Below are 20,232 nucleotides of genomic sequence, written 5' to 3' on the forward strand. Positions count from 1 at the left end.
AAGGAAGGAAGGAAGGAAGGAAGGAAGGAAGGAGAAGGAAGGAAGGAAGGAAGGAAGGAAGGAAGGAAGGGAAGGAGGAGGAGGGAGGGAGGGAGGGAGGGAGGGAGGAGGGAGGGAGGGAGGGAGGGAGGGAGGGAGGGAGGAGGAGGAAGAGAGAGGGAGGGAAGGAGGAAGGGAGGGAGGGAAAGAAGGAAGGAAGGAAGGAAGGAAGGAAGGAAGGAAGGAAGGAAGGAAGAGGAAGGAAGGAAAGAAGGAAGGAAGGAAGGAAGGGAGGGAGGGAGGGAGGGAGGAGGGAAGGAAAGAAGGAAGGAAAGGAAGAGCTCAACATCCATATCCCATCCCCATTCCAGGAAGGAAGGAAGGAAGGAAGGAGGGAGGGAAGGAGGGAAGGAAGGGAAGGATGGAAAGAATGAAGGGAGAAGAAAGAGGAAAAGAGGAAGGATAGAACAAAGGGACAGAGGAAGGAAAGAGAGAGGGAAGGAAGGGAGGGAGGGATGGAGGGAGGAAAGAGAAAGAGAGAAGGAGGGAGGGACTTATTAAAAGACACAAAAAATCACTGTGCAAAGAAGACTGAGGATATAGACAGACATCAGACAGTCCCTCCCTCCAGGAGCTCATATGGGGAGAAACCCCCTAGGAAAGGCTCCAGCTGCAAATCAGATGCAAAGGTCCCAGAATCCTTAGGGCATAGCAGGAGCAAATGTGATAAAATCCTATCCGTGGTTCTGACAGAAGCAAGACTGTTCCATTCTGGGTGGTTGGTAGCTGTGGCTGTGGGCCCTGCAGGAGCCACAGGCTGCCTCTCCCTTGGGAAGATGGCAGAGGGCCCCGCCCTGGAAGCCTGACTGATCTCTGGTCCTGAAGGGACATAGTTCGGGGGGGGGGGGGGGGGGGGGTATGGTTTGTGCTGCCTCCTACCCTTCCCTCAGTGCCTCCCTGTGCCTGGATCCCCTCCCTCCTCATCAGCCGCTGCGATTGCCGACTCTGCTCGTGGGGAAGGGAGCTGTTCCTGGCCCCCCAGTGGTCAGTATGCTCTGTTCTCAAATGATCCTGTGGGTGCTTACCTTGTGTGTGACCTTCCCCACTAGCACCTAATTTGGACAGGGATAGGTAGGTAGGTGGATGGACGGAAGGACGGACGGATAGATGGAGGGAAACACGAAGACACACAGCATGTGCTTCACCATTTCACCATGCTTGTTGGATTGGGAGTGAGCCGGTGATGTGCCAGCTTAGCTCCTTCCCTTCTCTCGTCCGCCTTCCCCCGCGTTAGCCAGTGTTGTTGGGGGATGGAAGCCCCTGTAGGGCTACAGAGTGTTGGGAGAAGGGGATTCTGGGGTTTTACAAGCTGAGTTTGAAATGCCTGGGGGACATCCCCATGAAGATGGCCACGGGGGGCTCTCCATCTAGCCATCATCCGTGCGCAGGTGATAATGACTCTGGGAATGAGGTCACCAGGAGAGAGAGCTGAGGGAGAGGGGAAGGAGGGCCAGGGCAAGGCCTCGAGGGTCAGGCCTCCACAGTTGGGGGCTGCGCCAGCAAAGGAGGGCCGGGAGGGCGCGGCCGGGGGGGGTAGGGTCCCATAGGGACAGCGGGAAGGGTGCAGACTGCGAGGGGGCCCTTCCAGCGGGCTGTGGGGGCTCCTCGGCGGCCTGGGGAAGGGCCCTTGCAGCCAAGTGTTGGGCTCCAAAGCTGGAGGCGGGGGGCTTAGAGGAGGGGGCAGCAGCGGCGGGCATGAGCCGCTCCTTTCTAAGACTGGCTGGAACAGAAAGGAAGCTCACAGGCTTTCTTCTTTTACGGAGTAACAGGTTACATTATTTGTGCAGGATCCCCGGGGTGGGCAGCAGCAGGTGGGCCCTGAACCCGGGGCTCTGGGGCTGCCCCAGAAAGTCAGGCAGGGGAGCGTTTGAAGACGCTTCTTTAGGCAGCGGGTGAGGAGCCGGAAGTTGGAGAGGTTCGGATTGGAGAGGGGGGCAGGGCATGAGCTGGAGGGCACGGCAGAGGGGCTGGCAGGGGAAGGGACGGCTCCCGTCTCTGGGGGGCGTGGGGGGCTCTTGGGCATGCAGGTGAGAGGTGAGAGGAGGCGGCCGGCGGGGCTTTCCATGATGTTTACAGCACTCTGCTGTGAGGGGCCCCCTTGTCTCTGCTAAGGGCCTGCGTGGTGGGGGTCAGGCAGGAATGCCCTGAGCAGGAAGGGTCTGCCTGTAGGTGACTGTGCCCGGGTCTGGGAGTCAGATCCCAGAAGGCCAGTGACTGGCAGATGCCCGCTTGGGGCCCGGAAAGGCGCCCGCTGTGAGAGGGTGGCTCTGCCCTTGAGTCCAGTCAGCAAGCTTTGAGCAAGCCCAGGGTCCCTGGGTAGAGGACTGTGTGTTGGGTCGGGTGTAAAGACACTGGAAAGGAGGAGGCAGGAGCAGAGGCCAGCAGAGAGTCTCCGGAGCAAGGAAGGACAGGGGGGGATGCTGGTCCGGAAACAGGGGGCCTTGGAGCTCAGGCTCAGCCCGCCGGCTTGGAGGACCGGGAGGTGAGAAGACTTAGGAAAGCAGAAGCTGTGCGCTCTGCATTTGCTTTTGAAGAGGGGCCGGCATCAGAAGGCTCTGAGACAGCAGGAAAGGTTTCTGGGAGGGCCCGGCAGGAGACGACTGAAGGGGGCTTTGTCCCAGAAGTCCTTCCCTCGCTTCCACTGGTTAGACCTGGAGCAGAGCCCAGGAACAGCCTTGGGGAGGGGGGAGCCTCCGCCCCTGGAGCTCGGGGCTGCCGTCCCAGGGTGTCCAGGCTGAGGGAAGAGGGGTGCAAGAAAAGAAAACGGGAGGAACAGAGATGGTGGGACAGGGACCTGCATTTATTAATCTCCTGCTGACTTCGGACCTTGTGCTTGATAGTGGGATGGGAGCAGAGATGTGGAAAAAGCATCAGAGAGGGTCATGCAGAGGCAAGGAAGTGGCTCCCTGGGGAGGGGGGAGCAAGGCCCTGAAGGACACGGAGTTGGAGAAATGGCAGATGAGGGGGCAGGGAAGGGGGTGACATTGAACATTTATTAGGCACCTGCTGTGTGCTGGGTGCTGGGGAGGGGGGCGGTGACCTCTGCAGTATCCCAGGGAGCCTCGGAGGAGAGGCGGCCCGGCCCCCTCTGTCCCGGGGCTGACCCCGGCCGCCTGCTCAGCCCCTAAATCAATCCCCAGGATTATTACAATATCAATATACAATATTCCTACACTCACACCATCGATTTTGCAGTGTGGGCCCGGCCGCCCGGCTGCAGGAAGATGGGCCCCTCATTAAACCCCGCGCGGCCCCTGCCTCCGGAGTGCGCACTTTGTATTCATTAGCCCAGAGATGGAGCCTCGCACCTGCCGGGCCGCTGCCCCAGGGACCCAGGCGGGAGGGCCCAGACGGGGGAGGGGCTGGCGAAGCCCACTGGGAGCTGGGGGGGGGGGGAGGGCAGGGTGTCCCTCCTCCGGTCTCCCCATCGGTCCCTTTATTCTGAGCCGTGCCGATGGCGCCTCCTGCAGGTTCTCCTTCCCGCCCCCCCCCCCCCCCGCAGGGGGTCCTGGAGGCCAGGCCCCCAGGCCCCGGCAGCGAGTCAGGCCATAAAACCAATGGACTCCTGTAATCGCGTGTGCGACACTTGTTCCCCGGCGGGGGGCGCGCTCCGTGTCTCCCTGGGCCCCGGCGGGGGGCGCGCTCCCGTGTCTCCCTGGGCCCCGGCGGGGGGCGCGCTCCCGTGTCTCCCTGGGCCCCGGCGGGGGGCGCGCTCCCGTGTCTCCCTGGGCCCCGGCGGGGGGGGGGGGGGGGGGGGGCGCGCTCCCATGTCTCCCTGGGCCCCGGCGGGGGGCGCACTCCCGTGTCTCCCTGGGCCCCGGCGGGGGGCGCGCTCCCGTGTCTCCCTGGGCCCCGGCGGGGGGGGGGGGGGGGCGCGCTCCCATGTCTCCCTGGGCCCCGGCGGGGGCGCGCTCCCGTGTCTCCCTGGGCCCCAGTGGGGGGGGGGCGCGCTCCCGTGTCTCCCTGGGCCCCGGTGGGGGGGGCGCGCTCCCGTGTCTCCCTGGGCCCCAGTGGGGGGGGCGCGCTCCCGTGTCTCCCTGGGCCCCGGCGGAGGCCCCTCCGGGGTGACACGGTCCCGGCTCCCGCCAGCCTCCTTGGGGCCGGGGCTGACAGTGACTCATGGGCACAATTAGCCGCCACTCGGCGGCGCGTCCTTCCCAACCTCAGCGGCCCCCCATGGGTGCTCCCCGATTCCCACCTGCCGCCTTCGCAGAACCGCGGGAGACCAAAGTCACCCCGGGCAGCCAGGCCATGATGGATGGGCGCCCGGGGCGGGAACGGCGACATCAGGGGGGGCAGCACGGAGCGCCTGGGCCCCCTCCCGGCCAGTCTGGGTCTCGGTGTTCCGCCCCCCTCCCCCGTCTTCCCCGTACCCTGTGCAAGAAGGATCACTGGCGGCTGAGCTCCGTCAAGGGAGAAATTAGCCCGCGGCTCTGGCTTTTTCTTACGGCGACGGGGCCCATACATCACCGCCCGCGGGGAGCGACGCTTGGGCCAATTTCCAGCATGAAATATGGGGCCCGGCCGCGGCCTCCCCGTGGGCTGCGCAGTCGGGAGTTCGGGCGCTCTCCGCGAGGGGAGCGGAACCTTCGTGGGGCCCGGGCTGGGGAACGAGCGGCCACGTGGGGCCCAGAGCCGGGAAGTCACTTGGGGCTTGCTCCCTGGCGGCAGAGAGCCCTCCTCCCCATTCCCCCATTGGAGGTTCTCCTTGGACACCTTGAGGCGCCCCCTCCCCCCCAATATCGGGACCCTGCACCAGGGAGGAAGTCAGGAACTAGAACTGGGGCAGGGTTTGTGCACCTGGCGTCGCTCAAATGGGCCGCTGTGGAACAGGACCCCTGGGGGAGGAAACCGGGGGCGGGGAAACTCCAGAGGGGAGTAGGGGGAGGGGATGCCCTTGTAAATCCCCTCCTCTCCCCCCTCCCCCCACCCTGTCTGGACAGGTAGGGCTGCTCCCCATTCCACAGCCAGGGAAACAAAGGCAAAAAGCAGCCTTTCGTTAGGAGGGACCCCAGTGGTACCTGGGAGCGTTGGCGACCCCTTCCGGCCCTTCCGGAGCTCTCCAAGGTCTGGGAACTGTCTCCCAACGGAAGCTTGCTTTACTGGCATCTCCGAGGAGCTCCCCCCCTTCTCTGGGGCCGGGCAGTGTCTCCCCCCGTCCCCCCCAGCAGCCGGCCGGGCAGCCTCTCACTGTCCCCTCTCTCCACAGATGACTGCAAGAACATCGCCAACATCATGAAGACGCTGGCACACCGAGGCTTCATCTTCAAGCAGACGTCCAAGCCCTTTTGATCGGCCGACCAAGGGGGTGTCCGCTCTGGCCACAGACCCCCCCAGCCAGCCCCCAGCCCCCTGCCCAGGGCATCTGGAGGCAAGGAGAGCAAACCCCCTTCCCACCACCCCTAATCTGGTCTCACTACCTGCCCGCCTGTCTGCCCACCCATGGGCCCCCATTCTGAGGGGGCCCTGGGGCTGGACAGCTGGAGGGGGGGCGGCTCCTGAGCCCGCGGAGCAGGGCCGGTCACCCCAGGGAAGGCAGGGCGTGGGGCAGCTGGGCAGGCAGGCCGGCCAGCCTTGGGCCCCTTCCTGGGAGTGGGTGCGTCTCTACTCCCCCCCGGGCCAGCTCAGTCCCAGTATTAGGCCCTTCCCCTGGGGGTCCCAGGGAGGTCGGGTCAGACCTCACACTCCCCTCCCCCTCCTCTGGCACAGGGCGCTCCATTGAAGGGGTGGGGGCCCAAGCTCCCGGTGATCTCCACCCTCCCCATAGTGCATGGCGTGTGGTTGTCCCTACCCTGGACTCCAGGACAGAGTAGCCCCTCTCCCTCCCCTTGTCCCCCCCATCACTGTGTCTGTCAACCCCACCCGCTGTGAATGTGCCACAGAGAATAAAAGTCTGGGGGAAATGAGGCGAGGCCCCTGTGAAGCCATGTGGGGCGAGGGGGGTGCGGCGCGCGCCGACGGGGGCGGGGAGGGGGGGGACCCTGGAGGGGATGGGCACACCCCCAGCCCCCCCACCGGGTCTGGAGAAGAAAGAGTGAGAAGGCAGCGGAGGGTGGCCAAGCAGCAGCTGCTCTATTTACACAGGCCCCGCCCAACAGCAGTCTTAGAGTCAGCCCGGACGCCCCCTCCCGCCCAGCGCCAGCCCGGCCCCTCCCCCCACACCCCTCCCCCCTCCCGGCAGGCTCCGGGCCCAGCTCGGGCCTCGCGGTTTCACGGCTTCTTGGCCTTCTTCACCGACGAGGAGCTCGAGGCCGATTCCCGCCGCTTCCTCTGCGGGAAGAAGGGGAGGGGGGAGAGGGGCGTGAGCCACGGGGGGCCCCGGGCTCCGGCCAGCCCGAGCCCCCGAGCCGCGCTGGCCCCGGGGGGCTGTGCTCACCGAGTTGGGCGTGAGCGGGGCGCCGACGACATCGATGAGCGCGTCCTTGGGCAGCTCAGGGCCGGGCCCGTCTCCCGACAAGGCCACGGGCTCGGCGCTGGGCGGGGGCGGGGGCGGGGGCGCGGTGCCCAGGGGCCCCACGCGGGCCAGGGCCTCGTGGCGGTGGCGCAGCATCTGCAGCTCATACTCGCAGTTGGCGCAGGCCTGCTTCAGCTCGTACAGCAGCACCAGGTCGCTCCGCAGCTCGTTGAACATCTGCACCAGCTCCTCAGTGGGCGTGGGGCTCAGCTCTGGGGGGGCGGGCGGGGGGGGGGGGGGCTGAGGGGCGGGGCCTCGGCCAGCTCCTCCCCACGCCCGAGGCGGGCCGTTCCCCAGGGTCCCCAGCACCCACACTGCGCTTGTGGGCCCCTCAGATCTCCAGAGCATTCTCGAAGGAGCCTCTCACCCTCACCCAGCACACACGTCCAGGCTCCTTCCTCGAAGGGAAGCCCCTCTGCCCAGAGCTCCCCAGCTCCTTACTGGCCCACCCTAGCTTGTCCAGGGGCCTCTTCCTCCATCCTCCATCTCCCCTCCCCCACCATGACCTCCAGCCCAGACTCACCCACTCCCAGCTCCAGAAGCATCTGCTCCAAAGCCTTGATCTTCTTCTGGCCCACAGAGCTCGGAAGCTTCATCTGCACCAGAGGCTCTTGCTCAGTCTCCTCCCAGGCCCCTCCCCCCACGCCTTGCCTGGGCCCCCTGGCAGTAGGACAACACTGGCAGTGCTGGGGGCGGGGGCACAAGGTCCCTGTAACATTGTGTAACATCTGGCCCTTCATCAGGGCTTCTGTGCAGGGGGAGGGATGGGGGGGCACCTAGAGGGCCAAGGGGCATCCAGGAGCGCACGGGGTGAGGTGACCACACCGGCAAGAACTAAAGTCCAAACAAGGCCTGGAGGTCCCTGAGCCCTTGCCACCCAGCCGGGCAGAGGGAGAGCCAGAAGGCAATCCAGAAAGGGCCAGGAGGAGAGTGGCCAGAGGGTGGGGGTGGGGGCATGTGGTCCTGCCAGGGAAAACAAGGCGAGGGGCCGGCCTGGCCCTCATCTCCCAGCCAGACCAAACCTGGCCTGGCCCCCTGCAGGCTCTGTCTCAGCCCTGCAAGCCTGTCACCCCCTCTTCTATCTCCTGGTTCCACCTGGCAGCTAGCGGGCAGCCGGGCAGACTCCATTGGCCAAGGAGCAGAGTATATTCTAATTTCACCGTCATTAAGAAAATGTTATGATTTATGGGGCAGGGCCCACTGATCCTGGCTCTGCATTTAGCGAGCGAGCCGTCCATCTCCAAGATGGATGAAGGTGGTCTACTCTCTGTGAAACGTTATCAGCCTGAAATGAGGAGTCCATCACTCACCCCCTCGGCAAAGCTGGCCCCCGTGACCGGGGCCACCAAAGGCCACCGCCGGGGAGGGGTCCCAAGGCTGGCGACTTCAGGTCAGCCACAGTGAGGCAGCCCCGACCCATGGCCGCCCACAAACTAAGCACACCCGGGAAGGCGTGGATGGGGCCAAGAGCTGGTGCGGGGACCCAGAACGGGACTTACCCTCTGACTGCGAAGCGTGACTCCCGCAGACTTGAAGTCAGGAAACTTGATGCCAGCTGTCTCTGGGACAGCCTGAAAGGAAGCGAGGAGATCCAGGGGTCAGATGGGCGGGGTAGGGCCCCGGAGTGGCGGGACCCCCACGGAGGAGGCCGGGTTCCAGGGACCACCCAGCCAGACCACATCCCAGGTGCTCAGTCATGTGGGCAGCCATTGGGAAATCCTCATCACATCAAAGCTCGCTCCTCTGTCCCAACCCCTTAGGAGCAAGTAGAAGCACCCTTGTATTGCCTCCCCCTAGAAAAATCCACTCCAGTTTCGTCCCCCCTGGATAGGGCAACAGGGCCAGCTGGGCAGGGAGGGCAGAAGCCCAGGGACCCTCCGCAGCCAACATTTACGAGGCGTTTTCTCATTCTCTCATTTGATCCTTACAACCACCCTGGGAGGCTGTCACTGTCCCCATTCCACACTTGAGAAAACCGAGGCTAGTCACACGGCTAGCACGTGCCTGATGCTGGATCCACATGGGGGCCTTCCTGACTCCATGCCCAGCTCTAGTCCCTACACCACCCAGCTCTGCCGGGACCCCTTCAGGGGGAATGGCCTCTGAGGCTGAAGGGAGAATGGCAGGTCTGTCACTTGTCACCAACCCCTCGCCCACTTTGGGCCTCCATTCCTCCTCTGTAAGGTGGGGACTGAACGTGAAATGCCCTCTTGGGTCTTTCCTAGCTCTGGAACTCAGATCCCACAACAGCTATCAAGAGAAACCTTCCCCCTTGGGAGGCCCCTATTGCCAGGCAGCTCTCACCCTTAGTTTTTCCTCACATCAAGCCTCAGTTTACCTCTCAAAACAACCCAAACTTGCTCATTTACAGATGAATGAAGGAAAGGAGCATGTAAGAAAAAGGTTCCCTCCCCCCCCACCCCACCCCCCTGCCTCCTGGAGAAAAAATTCATCTTGGAAAGGTGACAAGTCAAGCAAGGCAGCTCACTGCTGAGAGCCCACCCGGCTCTGGGCAGCAGGGATGCCTGGGCTGGAGCACCGTGTAAGACACGGGGCCAGGACCTTTGCAAGGAGAACCAGCGAGGGACACAAACACCCCCAGGCAGGGGCAGGTAGCTACTGGGAACATGGCAGAAGCCTCCCGGGGTAGGCCAAGTGCTCAGGTTTGGGGGGACAGTTGACCCCCCCAGTTCAGAATGGAAAATGAGGAGCCCACTCATGGATAAACAGAAAGTGAGCAGCTCAGGAGGCCGGCAGAGGAGGCCCCAGGGGCCTCATCTTGTGTGGCTAGACGGGGACCATCCCGCCTGTGCCCACTGTGTAGGTAAGTGGGTAAGAGGCGCAGCCAGGACCTACCCTGGCTCTCCCTGGACCTACCCTGGCTCTCCCTGGACCCCTTGCTTCCAGCCAGGGCATTTGCCCAGGAAGTTTTTCCTCAGACGGGCTGGCCTGTGATGGGCCTTTGGTTAGGAGGGGTGACTCTAAGAGGCTGCCATGTAGACGCTACCCCGCCCTGCTCTCCCCCCAGACAGGAGCCGTCAGTGGCCAGACTGTGGGGTCAGCATTGGCGAGGCCATGGGACGGCAGCCACGGATGCACTGACGCTCGACAAGATTTCCTGCCTGCAACAAGGCACACGCTGCAGCTCACAGGCCCCTTGTTGCCCACTGAGGAAGCAGGCAGGGTCTGTAGGCGGTGAAGGACATGTCCAGAGCCTCCAATCAGACAATGCCGGCCTTGAGGTCAGCTGGACTCTGGCCCTGTTCTACCACTTTTTTTGTCTATGAGATGGACAACTCATGAGTCACAAAGAAAGCAGGAGCAGGAGCCCGTCTGAGGTCGGGTCTCTGGGACCAGGCCCTGGGGCAATGCCAACACCCCTGGTCTCTAAGGGACACCAGGAAGGCACAGCCTGGGAAAGGCGGCAGAGACCCACGGCATCTCTCTATCTGTGAGGAGCCCCTGGGTGGGCGGACAGAAACAGGGTGCCTGCCGACCGGGGGACTGCAGAGCAAAGCCATGAAGGACAGAGAGAAGGGGGCTCTGGGCGAGCCCCAGAGATGCGGGCTGGTGGGCCTCCACACGGGACAGCCGAGCCTGCTCCCCTCCTCTGGGGAGGGTCCCCGGGAGTAAAGGGCGCCCCTGTTGCCATCACCATCTGCAGACTGGCAGGGGCAGAGTTGGGATAGAGGGGACAGACAGAAGGTTGGTCTCTGAGGAAGAGGACAGAAGGGGGAGAGAAGGGCCAAGGGGGAGAGAAGCCCAAGACAGGACCGAGAAGCAAGGACAGGCGGGGGTGTCTTGGCCACAGGCCCAACGGACAGGAGCAGAGCCACCACCACAGGGCCGGGGCCCTCCAGAAAATGCGCCAGCCTGTGGCTGAAGCCCAGACTCCCTTTTCAGAAAAGGGGAACCGTGAGGAGAAGGCAACAAAGAGGGGGGACATGGGCAAGGCCCGCCCACAAGTGGGCACCGAGTGGGCCGGATGGCCAAGCTCAGCAAGGAACGTCCAGGAGAGGGCTCGGGGCCAGGCTCGGTCCTGGCAGTGCCACTCACCACCCCCAGGACCTGGGGTGGCGTTTCCTTCTCTGACAAATGAGGGGAAGCCCCTCTAGCGCCAGGTCTCTGTCGTGGACCACGGCTCGGCTGGCACGGGCCCGCATCCAGAGCAGGGCACCACTCCACGCCTGCCAAGGCTGAGGGGCCGGCAACAGGATCTACACTGAGCAAGCCCAAGTCCAGGACTGGGGAGGACCCGGTGAGAAGTACGTGGCTGGAGAACGAGGCTGTGACAGATTTGGGGTTTTAGGGACCAGGTGAGAGGGTCCCTTTGGCACCACAGTGTCCAAGCTCTGACCAAAAGCAAAGCCGCTGGCTGGAGAAGGGCCTCGAATCCCTTCCCAGGAGGCTGACGAGCAGCTCTCAGGTCCGAGGCCCTGGAGTGACCCTGTGGTGACTGTCCCGCCTGCCTCGGAAGCCTCCTCCTTCCCAGAGCTGCCAGAGGACCCGAGGGCACCACAGCAGGGCAGGCCAAGGCCCCTGGGCAGGTGGGAGGTGGGCGCCCGCGGCCCCTTGCCTCCAGCCCCAGCGCTCACCGGTTTCTCTGTCTCCTTCTTCTGCGGCAGCTTCTTCTTGGGGGCCTTGCGCTCAGTGCGCCTCTGCTCCGCCGTGGTGTCGGCTGCCGTGATGAGCTTCTGCAGATCTTGGCTGCGCTTCTCCCGCTCCTTCTTGCGCGCCTCGATCTTGCGGAGCTCCTGAACCAGGTACTCCTCCTCGGCTACCTGCAGGTACAGGACGCATCCAGGAGGCGCAGGCCCGGCCATGGCCTGACGCCTCCTCACCACGGGCACACAATACAGAATTTCACAAGGGGGCAGGGGCATGCACCAGTGGGGAAAGGCCAGCCATGTGGTCACGCTTTGCCATTTCAATGTCAGACTCTAATCCGGAGGGGGCCGGGCTCTACCCCCCAAAACCATCGGCCTCCCCAGCACACAGGCGCTTGCTCCATCACGTCTGACTGCCAGGGCTGCTCCCGCCAGTCTTACTCTTCCTCTCTGGAGGGTCTGTGGGCACCGGGGGTAGCGGCTCCTCACCTGCTCGGGGGTTCGGTTGTAGAGCCTCTCCAGCTGCTCCTTCCGCCGCCGCTCATGCCCAGCATCAAACACGGGCACCTTGAGGTCAGTGCCCGGCACGGCCCGGACGTTGGCCAGCCGGGCACAGATGTGGTAGTACCGCTCCTTCAAGTCCTCCACCGACCGCTTCTGGGGTAGGGAAGGGATACGTCAGGAGCGTCGGGGAAGGGACCTAGTAGGACAGGAACACTGGGCTTACCGCACAGGGGTACAAAGATGGGGACTGGAGGAGAGAAGCCAGAGCCAGGGGGAAAAACAGCAGGGGGCACTTGTAGGACACAGTCTGGGTACTTTTGGTTGGGCCAATTGGACTGAAAGTCTCTGCAGCTCTGAGGGTCCGGCAAGAGCACACGGAGGGAGAGCGAGCCCCCCCACTGACCTTAAACTGCTGGTGGTCGTAGCGGTCGTGGATGACCACAAAGCGCAGGTCGAAGCGACGACTCAGGTCAAAGAGATGATCAGTCTCTGCCTTGGTCCAGGCGTCGTCATGGAGATACAGCTGGTACTCCTGCTCTGAATAGACTGGGACCTGCACCGCCTGTGCAGGAGACAAGTGGGTGTTGGGAGCCCGTCTACCCCCCAGGAGAGCCCCTGGGCTCTTCTGCCTCTGTCTCCCCAGGGCTGGGTCACAGAGCATGCCTCATCAGAGTCAAGGCCAAAGTGTCCCCCTCCTCCTCCAGTCCCCTGTGCCATGGGCCAGATCAGGGCTCTCTCCCGCAGGCAGCAGCTGATCGTGCCATGGCGGGACCAGCAGGGGACAGCAGAGGCTGGGCACAAGGCCCTGCGGGCATTCCCAGGATGCCCCAGCCAGACCAGATCCGTCCCGCAGGCCGGGGGCTGCCTTGAGCAGCTTGTGGATTGGGGACACTGAGCAGAGAGCAAGCAGGGGAGGCCCAGAGGGATGCCGAGGGACCAGCTCCTCTGCCCGGCCCAGAGCGGGAAGGCGCGGGCTTTCCAGAACCAGTCTAGGGGAGCTGACCTGCCTGGTCCCACACTGGGTCACAGAGCACAGTCCCTGGGACTCAAGACAAGAAGGGGGGGATGGGAAAGATGCAAAATAAAGGCAAGGCCGAGAGTGGGACTCTTGCCCCTGGAAGAGGGGATCACGATGCCTGCCAGTCCAGATCCAGCCAATGGCAGCTTTCCTCTCGTCCCAGGAGGGAGATGGGCCCCACGCCCAGCCAGGACCTAGGGAGCCAAGGGCAGACTTCCCAGAACAGGAGAGTAAAGAAACAGAGGATGGGAAGGCAGGATGGAGGACGGCCAATAGGACTCTCGGTCAGCCAGGGCCATCCCAGGGTGTCCTGGTACCTGGGCACAGGAAGGGGCCTCCCTGGCCACCCGCACAAGGGACTCAGCCCCTCCCCCCGGGTAGGCCCTGCCTTCTGGTCCACCCCAGTCTGAGAGCTCCCCAGAATCTTCCTGGTCCAGGCTCAGCAGCCCAGGGCTTCCCTGCTCTTCCCCAGCTGCTTCCTCAAATCCTTCACACGAGCCTGACCAGAGAGGAGTGCCTGGGAGTCTCATCTCCTCCTCCTGGAGAAGCCCCAGGTCCTACCAGCTTCCTGGCTGCCCCAACACTCACCTGATTCATCCTGACCTCAAGGGTCCACTCAGACTCCAAGCTCCTTTTCAGAACAACTGATGTCTAGCCTATCTTCCACCATCTTACAACTTGTGGAGTTAATTTTTTTGTGGCCAAGCATAAGACTTGACTTATTCCTAATCAAGGGGCAGCTAGATGGCACAGTGGATAGGGCAATGACTCTAAGACAGGAGGACCTTGAGTTCAAATCTGGCCTCAGATACTCACTACTTCCTAGCTGTGTGATCCTGGGCACCAACTGCCTCTCACAAACAAAACTTACTCCTAACGTACCAGGGCTCTCGGCTGTCCGGCTCTGATCTGGGTCTGGCCCAGTCCTCCACTTGTTAGCTCCCCCTCCTAGCTGTGCACCACCTCTGCGTCTTTCCAAAATGTTACCCAGGCACAAGCACTGATCCTAGGCCCTCCACTGAGGCTCCGCCCCCAGACGCTGAGCCATCCACCCCCCCCACTGAGTCCACAAGAAGATTCTCGGGCCTTCATCAGAGCCTTGCTGAAACCAAGGTAAGCGCAGTGCTCCCCTCACCTAGTGACCTGGTCCACCAAGGGCCAAGAAGGCTGCGTGCCTCCCTCTGCCCCACCCCCTTCAGAAGGTCCTGGAGAATTTTCCAGGAACTGAAAGCAAGCTCAGAGCCTTTCTGCCCCCCGTATCAGCTCTTCAGGGCCCAACAACCGGCAATCTGCTCCCTGGGAGAAGGGGCCTCTGATTAAAGGGGCCAGGCAGCTTCTGAGTGCCCTCTCTCACAGCACGTGGCCTGCAGCTGCAGGGAGAAGTCGGGCACCAGCCCTTTCTCGGCATTAGCAGCTCTGGAGCACTGCCCCCCCACTGGGAATCAGGGTGTGTCCTGGGTCTTGCTGAGCCCCCCCTCATCCCCATGCCAGCGCATCCCTAAGACCCCAAGCGACACCTGTTCGCCCACTGCCTACCCTGTAACACATCAGTAATAGACCCTGGGCAGCAGCAAAAACCTGGAAACCAAATGGATACTGGGAAAGAGAAGAACTGATTCTGGTTCATGAACAAGGTGGTCCAGTCCTGAAGAGATGTTCAAAGAAACGTAAGATTTGTAGACATGAGAGACGGAGTAGAGAAAGGAACCAGGAGACCAGCAGGCCTGAGACTAGAGTAACCTAAAGGGCTGAATTTGGATAAACAACCTGCATTCTGTTAGAGGAGATGGGTCAGTCTGTGGGGAGGGGAAGGGCATACTGGGAAATGACTAGGATGTGACAGCAACAACAAAAATCCTTTAAAAACAAACAAACAAACAAACAAAAACACCATTTAGGGCCTTTAAGGCCTTAGAAGACCTACCCTAATTGCCAGCACTGCCCCCTTCAGGTGCCCGAGTGTGGGCCCTCAATAATCCCATGAGCCTCTCCTAAAAGGAAGCAGGTGCCAGCTGAAACAAAACAGATGCTGGCCTGCCTTTGGGCAGCTGCTCCCCCAACGGGGCAGAGATTACACACTAAACCTGCCCCGTGAAGGCACCAGGCAGAGCAGCTCAGACAGCTGGCAGGGGCTGGCAGTCAGAGGGCTTGGGTTCATCTGCAAAGTGGCAAGGATGGCTCCCCTGCTGTTGATCTCAGAGATGGATGGGGCCCTAGGAGACCATGGATTCATAGGAGAGGAAGAACTTTGGGAGGAACAACGAGCCAAGGAAAGTCTTCATTAAAGACCACCCGAACATTCTCCCCAGGGTCCCTTTCAGCCCTTGGAGATCCCCTCCGTGCCCATGGTGTCAGGCACCCCCCACATCCAGGCTGCTGGTCTGCCTTGAGAACAGCATCTAGACTAGAGGCTGGGGCCGAACAGGTGGCCGGAACTCGGGGCCGTGGGTGGGAACGTGGCCCCGGAGGGAGGCAGCACAATGAGGGCCTCCCAGTGGACGCTCCCGGGCACCTCCCAGAAATGAAAGCTCACTATTCCCAGCGGCCTCCTCCTCAGGAGCGGGCCCAGCTTGTGGGCCAGAATGTCTTGTTCCCAGCAGGCCGTGGTCGAACCACGGAGAGCCTTCTGTTTGCTCCCTCTTCTCGCTTCCCCCCCAGTGTGGCTAAAACATGTAATTGCTTCGACCGACTCTATACACACAATGGGCATCGCGTCGCTCTCTCAAGGGGGGGAGAGGAGGGTAAGAGGGGAAGGGTGGAGAGGAATTTGAAACTCCAAATTTTAAAACAAAGTGCTAAAAGCTGGTTTTGTTTAAGCCCTCACTCGCTCTGAGCCTCAGCTTCCTCCCCAGGAGCTGCCTCTGAGGCCGTTCTGAGGCCCAACTAGATCCAGTCCTGAGGAACAGGACGCCCATCGCTGGGGACCGAATGTCTCCCGGCGTGAGGTCAAGCTGCCTCGGGGGCTGGCTCAGGCAGATGGGAGACACGGGAGAAGGGAGGCCGTGAGCAAGGCCTTCTCTCGTACCACTCACATCGTGAGGCAGGAAACCCAGACAGGCAGAAGCCTTTCCCGGGGCGTCCTGATCCAGGCCCGGTGCTCTGCCCACTGCACCATCCAGCTGCCTCTCAAATCTGTCTGCTCTGACACTGGGGTAAGGGTCGGCCGAGGGGACGAGGCTCAGAACCATGGAAGGGCAGCCGACCCAGGTGCCAAGGAGAGTGAGCCTAGCTCCCAGGCTCTGGGGCAGAAGGCCCGTGTTTCAGCAGCACTCCAGGAGGCCGCCCACCCCCTCAGCGGTAGAAGCGAGCCACCCCTGGCTCCCTGGGACTCAGGTTCATCCATGGCCCGTGTGAATGTTCTGGCCCGCAAGCTGGGCCCCCCCCGAAGAGGCGGCTGCTGGGAAGACTGAGCTTGGGGAGAGTCTCACTGTGCAAAGGCCAGTGCCAGATGCTCCCAAGGAAAGCGAGGGGGGGAAGGGGGCGGCAGTTGCAGGTGGACACCGAGGTGCCAACAAGGCGTAAAGGAGTGGGAGGGAAGCTAATACAGGGGGAAGCCTGCGAGGCACGGGGCCCAGGCAGAGAAAATGCCCAGAGCCTGCAAAGGACCCCCAAGAGGCCAATCCCAGAATACACAGAGGGGGTGGAAGCTGAGAAGACCAGCAAGAAAGAGCCTGAGACCCCAGGGGAGGTGAGAGGACCCCCCCGCCTGGCTTGAGGAGGGGATGTCACAGCTTCACAACAGAGCCTGGGGCCCAGCAGAGAAAGGGGAATCAGGGGCTATGCCAAGGCCACAAGGGCAGGGCCCGGCAGCCGACAGGCCTTGGAGGCCGAGTGCGAGGAGGGCCGGGGGATGGCGCCGAGCAGAGGAAAGCTGGGGGAAGAGAGTCCTTCAGTGAGGGGCAGCTGGAGGTCAGGAGGGAGGCCAGGGCTGGATGAACGGCTCTGAGAATCATCTGCCTAGGACGAGTCCTGGGATCGGGGGCCACCGAGGGCCCTCACGCAGCACAGCCACCGGCAGAGGAGTCTCCACAGCCTACTGCCTCCTCTGCCAAAGGGGCCAATCCTGCCCATCTCCTTCCATGGTGCATACATTTTAAATGAAGAGTTGTTGTATTTTAAGCAGCTTAAAGGAGAATCGATAGAGAGAATTCAAATCCAGTCTCAGACCTTTAACACTCACTCCGCTGTGTGACCTTGGACAAGTCACTTAATCCCAATTGCCTTGCAAAAAAAGTAAAAATTTTACAAACATAAAGATCATTTTTAGCCACCCAAAAGCAGACAGCAGGCCTGTAACATACAGGAAATGAGATGTGCCCCCTGGGAAGGACTGAGGGGATCGCACCAATGAGCCTCAGCTGGACAGAGCCCGAGGAGTGATGAGCCTGGGTCACAGAACCCCAGGGGCGAGGTCTCCAGGGGATCTTGAGGAGCCCCAGGACTAGAAGAGGCTGCTCTCAGGTGAGTGGGCAGAGGGGGGTGGAGACCGGGGAAACACGGCATTGTTGGCCAGGGATGTGGCCCCGCTCCATGTGAGACGGGGAAGGAAAAAAGGCACCTGAAGGACAGGCCAGGAGGAGGAGGAAGGTCCAAGAGGGAGCTTGGGTGAACAGCCACAATGCCTTCTGAGACAAGAAGCGCAGCTTGGGAAGACAAGGAGCACGGGAGGTTAGCTGGCCCGAGTGTGACCTTCCCGTCCGGGCATGGCGTGCTCTCACTGACCCTCTGCCAGCCTCCGGCCCAGCTGGGCACTCCCTGCACTCCACGGCGGCCTACCCTCGGGCCTCGCTACCTCACTTCTCGCCAGCCCTACCTCCTTAGTCCAAGAACAATCTCCTGGTGCCGGACCGGTGGGGGAGGCCGAGACCCTAGGTTTGATTCTTCCCACTGACCCACTGCAAAATGAAAGCGCTGGAGCCCCATGGCCCCCGAGAGCTAAGATGCCAAGACTGAGGTCTCTCCCGCCCCTGCTGTGGCTCTGGCCATTTCCTAGAAGTGCGGATCTTGGACCTGGCGGGGAAGGCCCCCGGGCAGCCGGCAGACCGGACCTCTCACCTGACACGACTTTTCTGCCGACAGCTTCCAGAAGCCAGGCCCCGCCGATCACCGAGCAGCCCGGCCCCACGCTCCCTCCCCCACCCAGAGGTCTCCTGGTCCAGCCCTGGCCTCAGAAACCACCTCCTCTGTGACCTTTTCCCCCTGGGAGGAGACGCCTGTGCCGTCCCAGGGCCTCGCCGGGGAGCCTCACCTTGTTGAACCTGGCAAAGGGGTAGTCCTTGCCCTCCTCGGCCGCACGCCGCCAGTGATAGAACATGGCCCCGTCCTTGCGGGCAGGGTTGGTGAAAGGCATCCACTTCCAGGGCCGCACCTTCTTGGACCCCAGCTTGGCCTTCACGGTGCGATAGCCTTGGGTTGTGTCGCTGGGGAGAAGGGGGGGTGCATCCCTGCCATGGAAGGGGGGGATTACAGCCCGCTGGGAGAGCCCGCCAAACCGCCCCCCCCCCAGCTCCCTGACAAGGAGCGGCCTCGGGTTCGGCCAGGACAGCCCCATCCCGTGGGGGCCCCTCGGGGGAGTGGGCAGGGGGGTGCCACGGAGCCCAGGAGGGGGATTGGGAGTGGGAGTGGGGAGCAGAAGGGGGTCAATCCACTTGCTTTTTGTCTGAGTAGAGCAGAGCGTAGACCTCTCGGTGCATGCCCTCCGGCCTCTTGAACGTCAGCGTCTCTGACGACTTCTTGGACTTTTTCTAGGAAGGGACCAAGACTCAAGTGGAGAGACTAGGCCAGGGAGCCCCCCGGCCAGGGAACCCCTTTTCCTCCAGCCTGACCCCCCAGCCCCTGACCTCCGCCCACCTTGGCCATCAGCCCCTCCTGCACAGGAGCTGAAAGGGACTTCAAAAGGCATGGAGACTGGCCCCAGTTTGAGCAGGGGTTCAGCCTGCGTCTGCTTGGAGCCCTGCAGGGACAGGGAGCTCACTACCTCCCTGGGCAGCCTGCCTCACCAGCAGGCCTGGGGCAGGTCCAGGAGGATGCTCTGAAGCCACGCCCCTTTCTCCCAGCCCCGCCCTGCCCCAGCGCGCAGGCGCACATGGCCCCGCCCCGTCCAGGGGGCTAGCCCGCCTCACATCACGCAGGCGCATTCGGCCCGGAGGCAGCCTTGGTCCCACCCCTCGACGCCCGCCCCGTCCGAGCACGCAAGCGCAGACGCACCTTGTCCGGGTTGATGATGTCCTTCTTGCTGATGGGCCCCGGCGCGTCGCCCTCGGGCCCGCCCAACTCCAGAATGTCGCGAACGTCGGCACCTGTCGCCATGGCGGCCGGCGGACTCTTCGGGCCTGAGCTCGGCCCCGGCCCCTCCTCCTCCCTCCTCCCGCCGCCGCCGCCGCCGCCACCGCCGCCTCCCGGCGCCGCAGGCTCCGACTTCCGGCTGTGCGGAGTCACCGTCTAACCGGCCCGGCCGGACCACTTCCGGTACGAGCGCGCTCCTAAGCACGGTCGCGAGCGCACACGCTCGCGGCAGCTGCGGCTGCGCAAGCAGCAGGGGGCGGGACCCACGCGCGCTCCGCCCTGCTTCCCGTCCACCAAACCACACCTAGGTTTGCTGAGAATTTACTGTGCACCTGATGATCCTAAGCGGGGCTCAGGTGCGAGGCTGAGGCCCAACCCCACTCACAGATCCTGGCCTTGAACTTTGGCCCGGCTCACACACACACACACACACACACACACAAACACATTCAAGCGAGGATACACGAGCGCTCCCACGTACACACCAGTGAGCTTACACATATACTCCCCACCCCCCGCCCCTGGGCAGAAGGGATGGGGGTGTATTTGATCACTGGAACGTAGGGGAAGAGGCTTCGGCGCGGGTCTGAGCTGCGGCGCTACTGTGTAAGCGAGAGCAGCGTCGGACGGAGTAGAATGGTGTCCTAGGCCGCTGGGGACCGCTCTGAGAGCATCACCCGGCTCCTCCCCAGCTCTTCGGAAAAGCCGAGGCGCTGACTCCGTTATAAGCCTCCCTTCACGCGGAAGCCGCAAGATCTGGCAGCTGTGCTTGGAACCGAGGGGGGGAGGGGGGGCGTGGCCCTCACTAACTAGGAGGTCCAAAGAGCGAGGAGTTTCTGGCGGAGGAATACAGGGCCAGCGTCAGACTGCGGCCTTTGGGTAACGCTGGGACTCCGTAAACGTCCTTTAGGCCAATGGTGATTCCGGGTGAAGCTCAGCGGAGGCTCAGGTTGGAGGCGGAGATCGCTCTCCACACTCGCAGGCCCGGGAGGAGCCGCGTGAGCGGCGGCGGCGGCTGCGGCAGAACTAAGAGACCGCGGTGGGAGGATGGAGTCCGAGGCTGGATGGGAAAAGACTAAGTCCGAGTGAGGAAGGAAAGCGGGGACCTCGCATGGGCGGCACCTGTTTGTGGGCCCTTCGTTCCTTCCACATCCTCCCCCCCCTTCTCACCTGTAGCCCGCACGACTCACGCAGTAGCCTGGGGGGGGGGCGGTCTGGCCGCCTAAGTGTCTCTCCCCCCCCCCCCAGACCATTCTTGACCCTCAGCTGTTAAATGGATCTTCCTAAAGCGCAGATCAGACCCCGGCGCCCTTTCTATTTGATAA

General features: G+C 62.8%; 2 protein-coding genes across 2 annotated transcripts in view; one reads left to right on the forward strand and one right to left on the reverse strand.

The window, feature by feature from the left end:
- The window catches only part of ERI3 (ERI1 exoribonuclease family member 3), a 142,294-nt gene extending 136,349 nt beyond the window's left edge, over positions 1-5,945 (forward strand). The window contains exon 8 of the mRNA XM_074266139.1: positions 5,249-5,945. Within this exon, the coding sequence (XP_074122240.1) occupies positions 5,249-5,331 (83 nt within the window). The 3' untranslated portion in view covers positions 5,332-5,945. The remainder of the gene's footprint in view (positions 1-5,248) is intronic.
- A 142-nt stretch (positions 5,946-6,087) lies between these two features.
- On the reverse strand, positions 6,088-19,029 carry DMAP1 (DNA methyltransferase 1 associated protein 1). The gene is made up of 10 exons (XM_074266138.1): positions 18,830-19,029; positions 18,275-18,366; positions 17,871-18,066; positions 12,008-12,166; positions 11,590-11,757; positions 11,089-11,274; positions 7,993-8,064; positions 7,017-7,089; positions 6,416-6,705; positions 6,088-6,309 (listed from the first exon to the last, which is right to left on the reverse strand). Exons 1-10 carry the CDS (start codon positions 18,929-18,931, stop codon positions 6,250-6,252), a joined length of 1,398 nt encoding a protein of 465 aa, XP_074122239.1. The 5' UTR covers positions 18,932-19,029; the 3' UTR covers positions 6,088-6,249.
- Between the last annotated feature and the right edge of the window lie 1,203 nt (positions 19,030-20,232).

Source organism: Sminthopsis crassicaudata, chromosome 4, assembly GCF_048593235.1.
Source record: "Sminthopsis crassicaudata isolate SCR6 chromosome 4, ASM4859323v1, whole genome shotgun sequence".
NCBI classification, from domain to species: domain Eukaryota; kingdom Metazoa; phylum Chordata; class Mammalia; order Dasyuromorphia; family Dasyuridae; genus Sminthopsis; species Sminthopsis crassicaudata.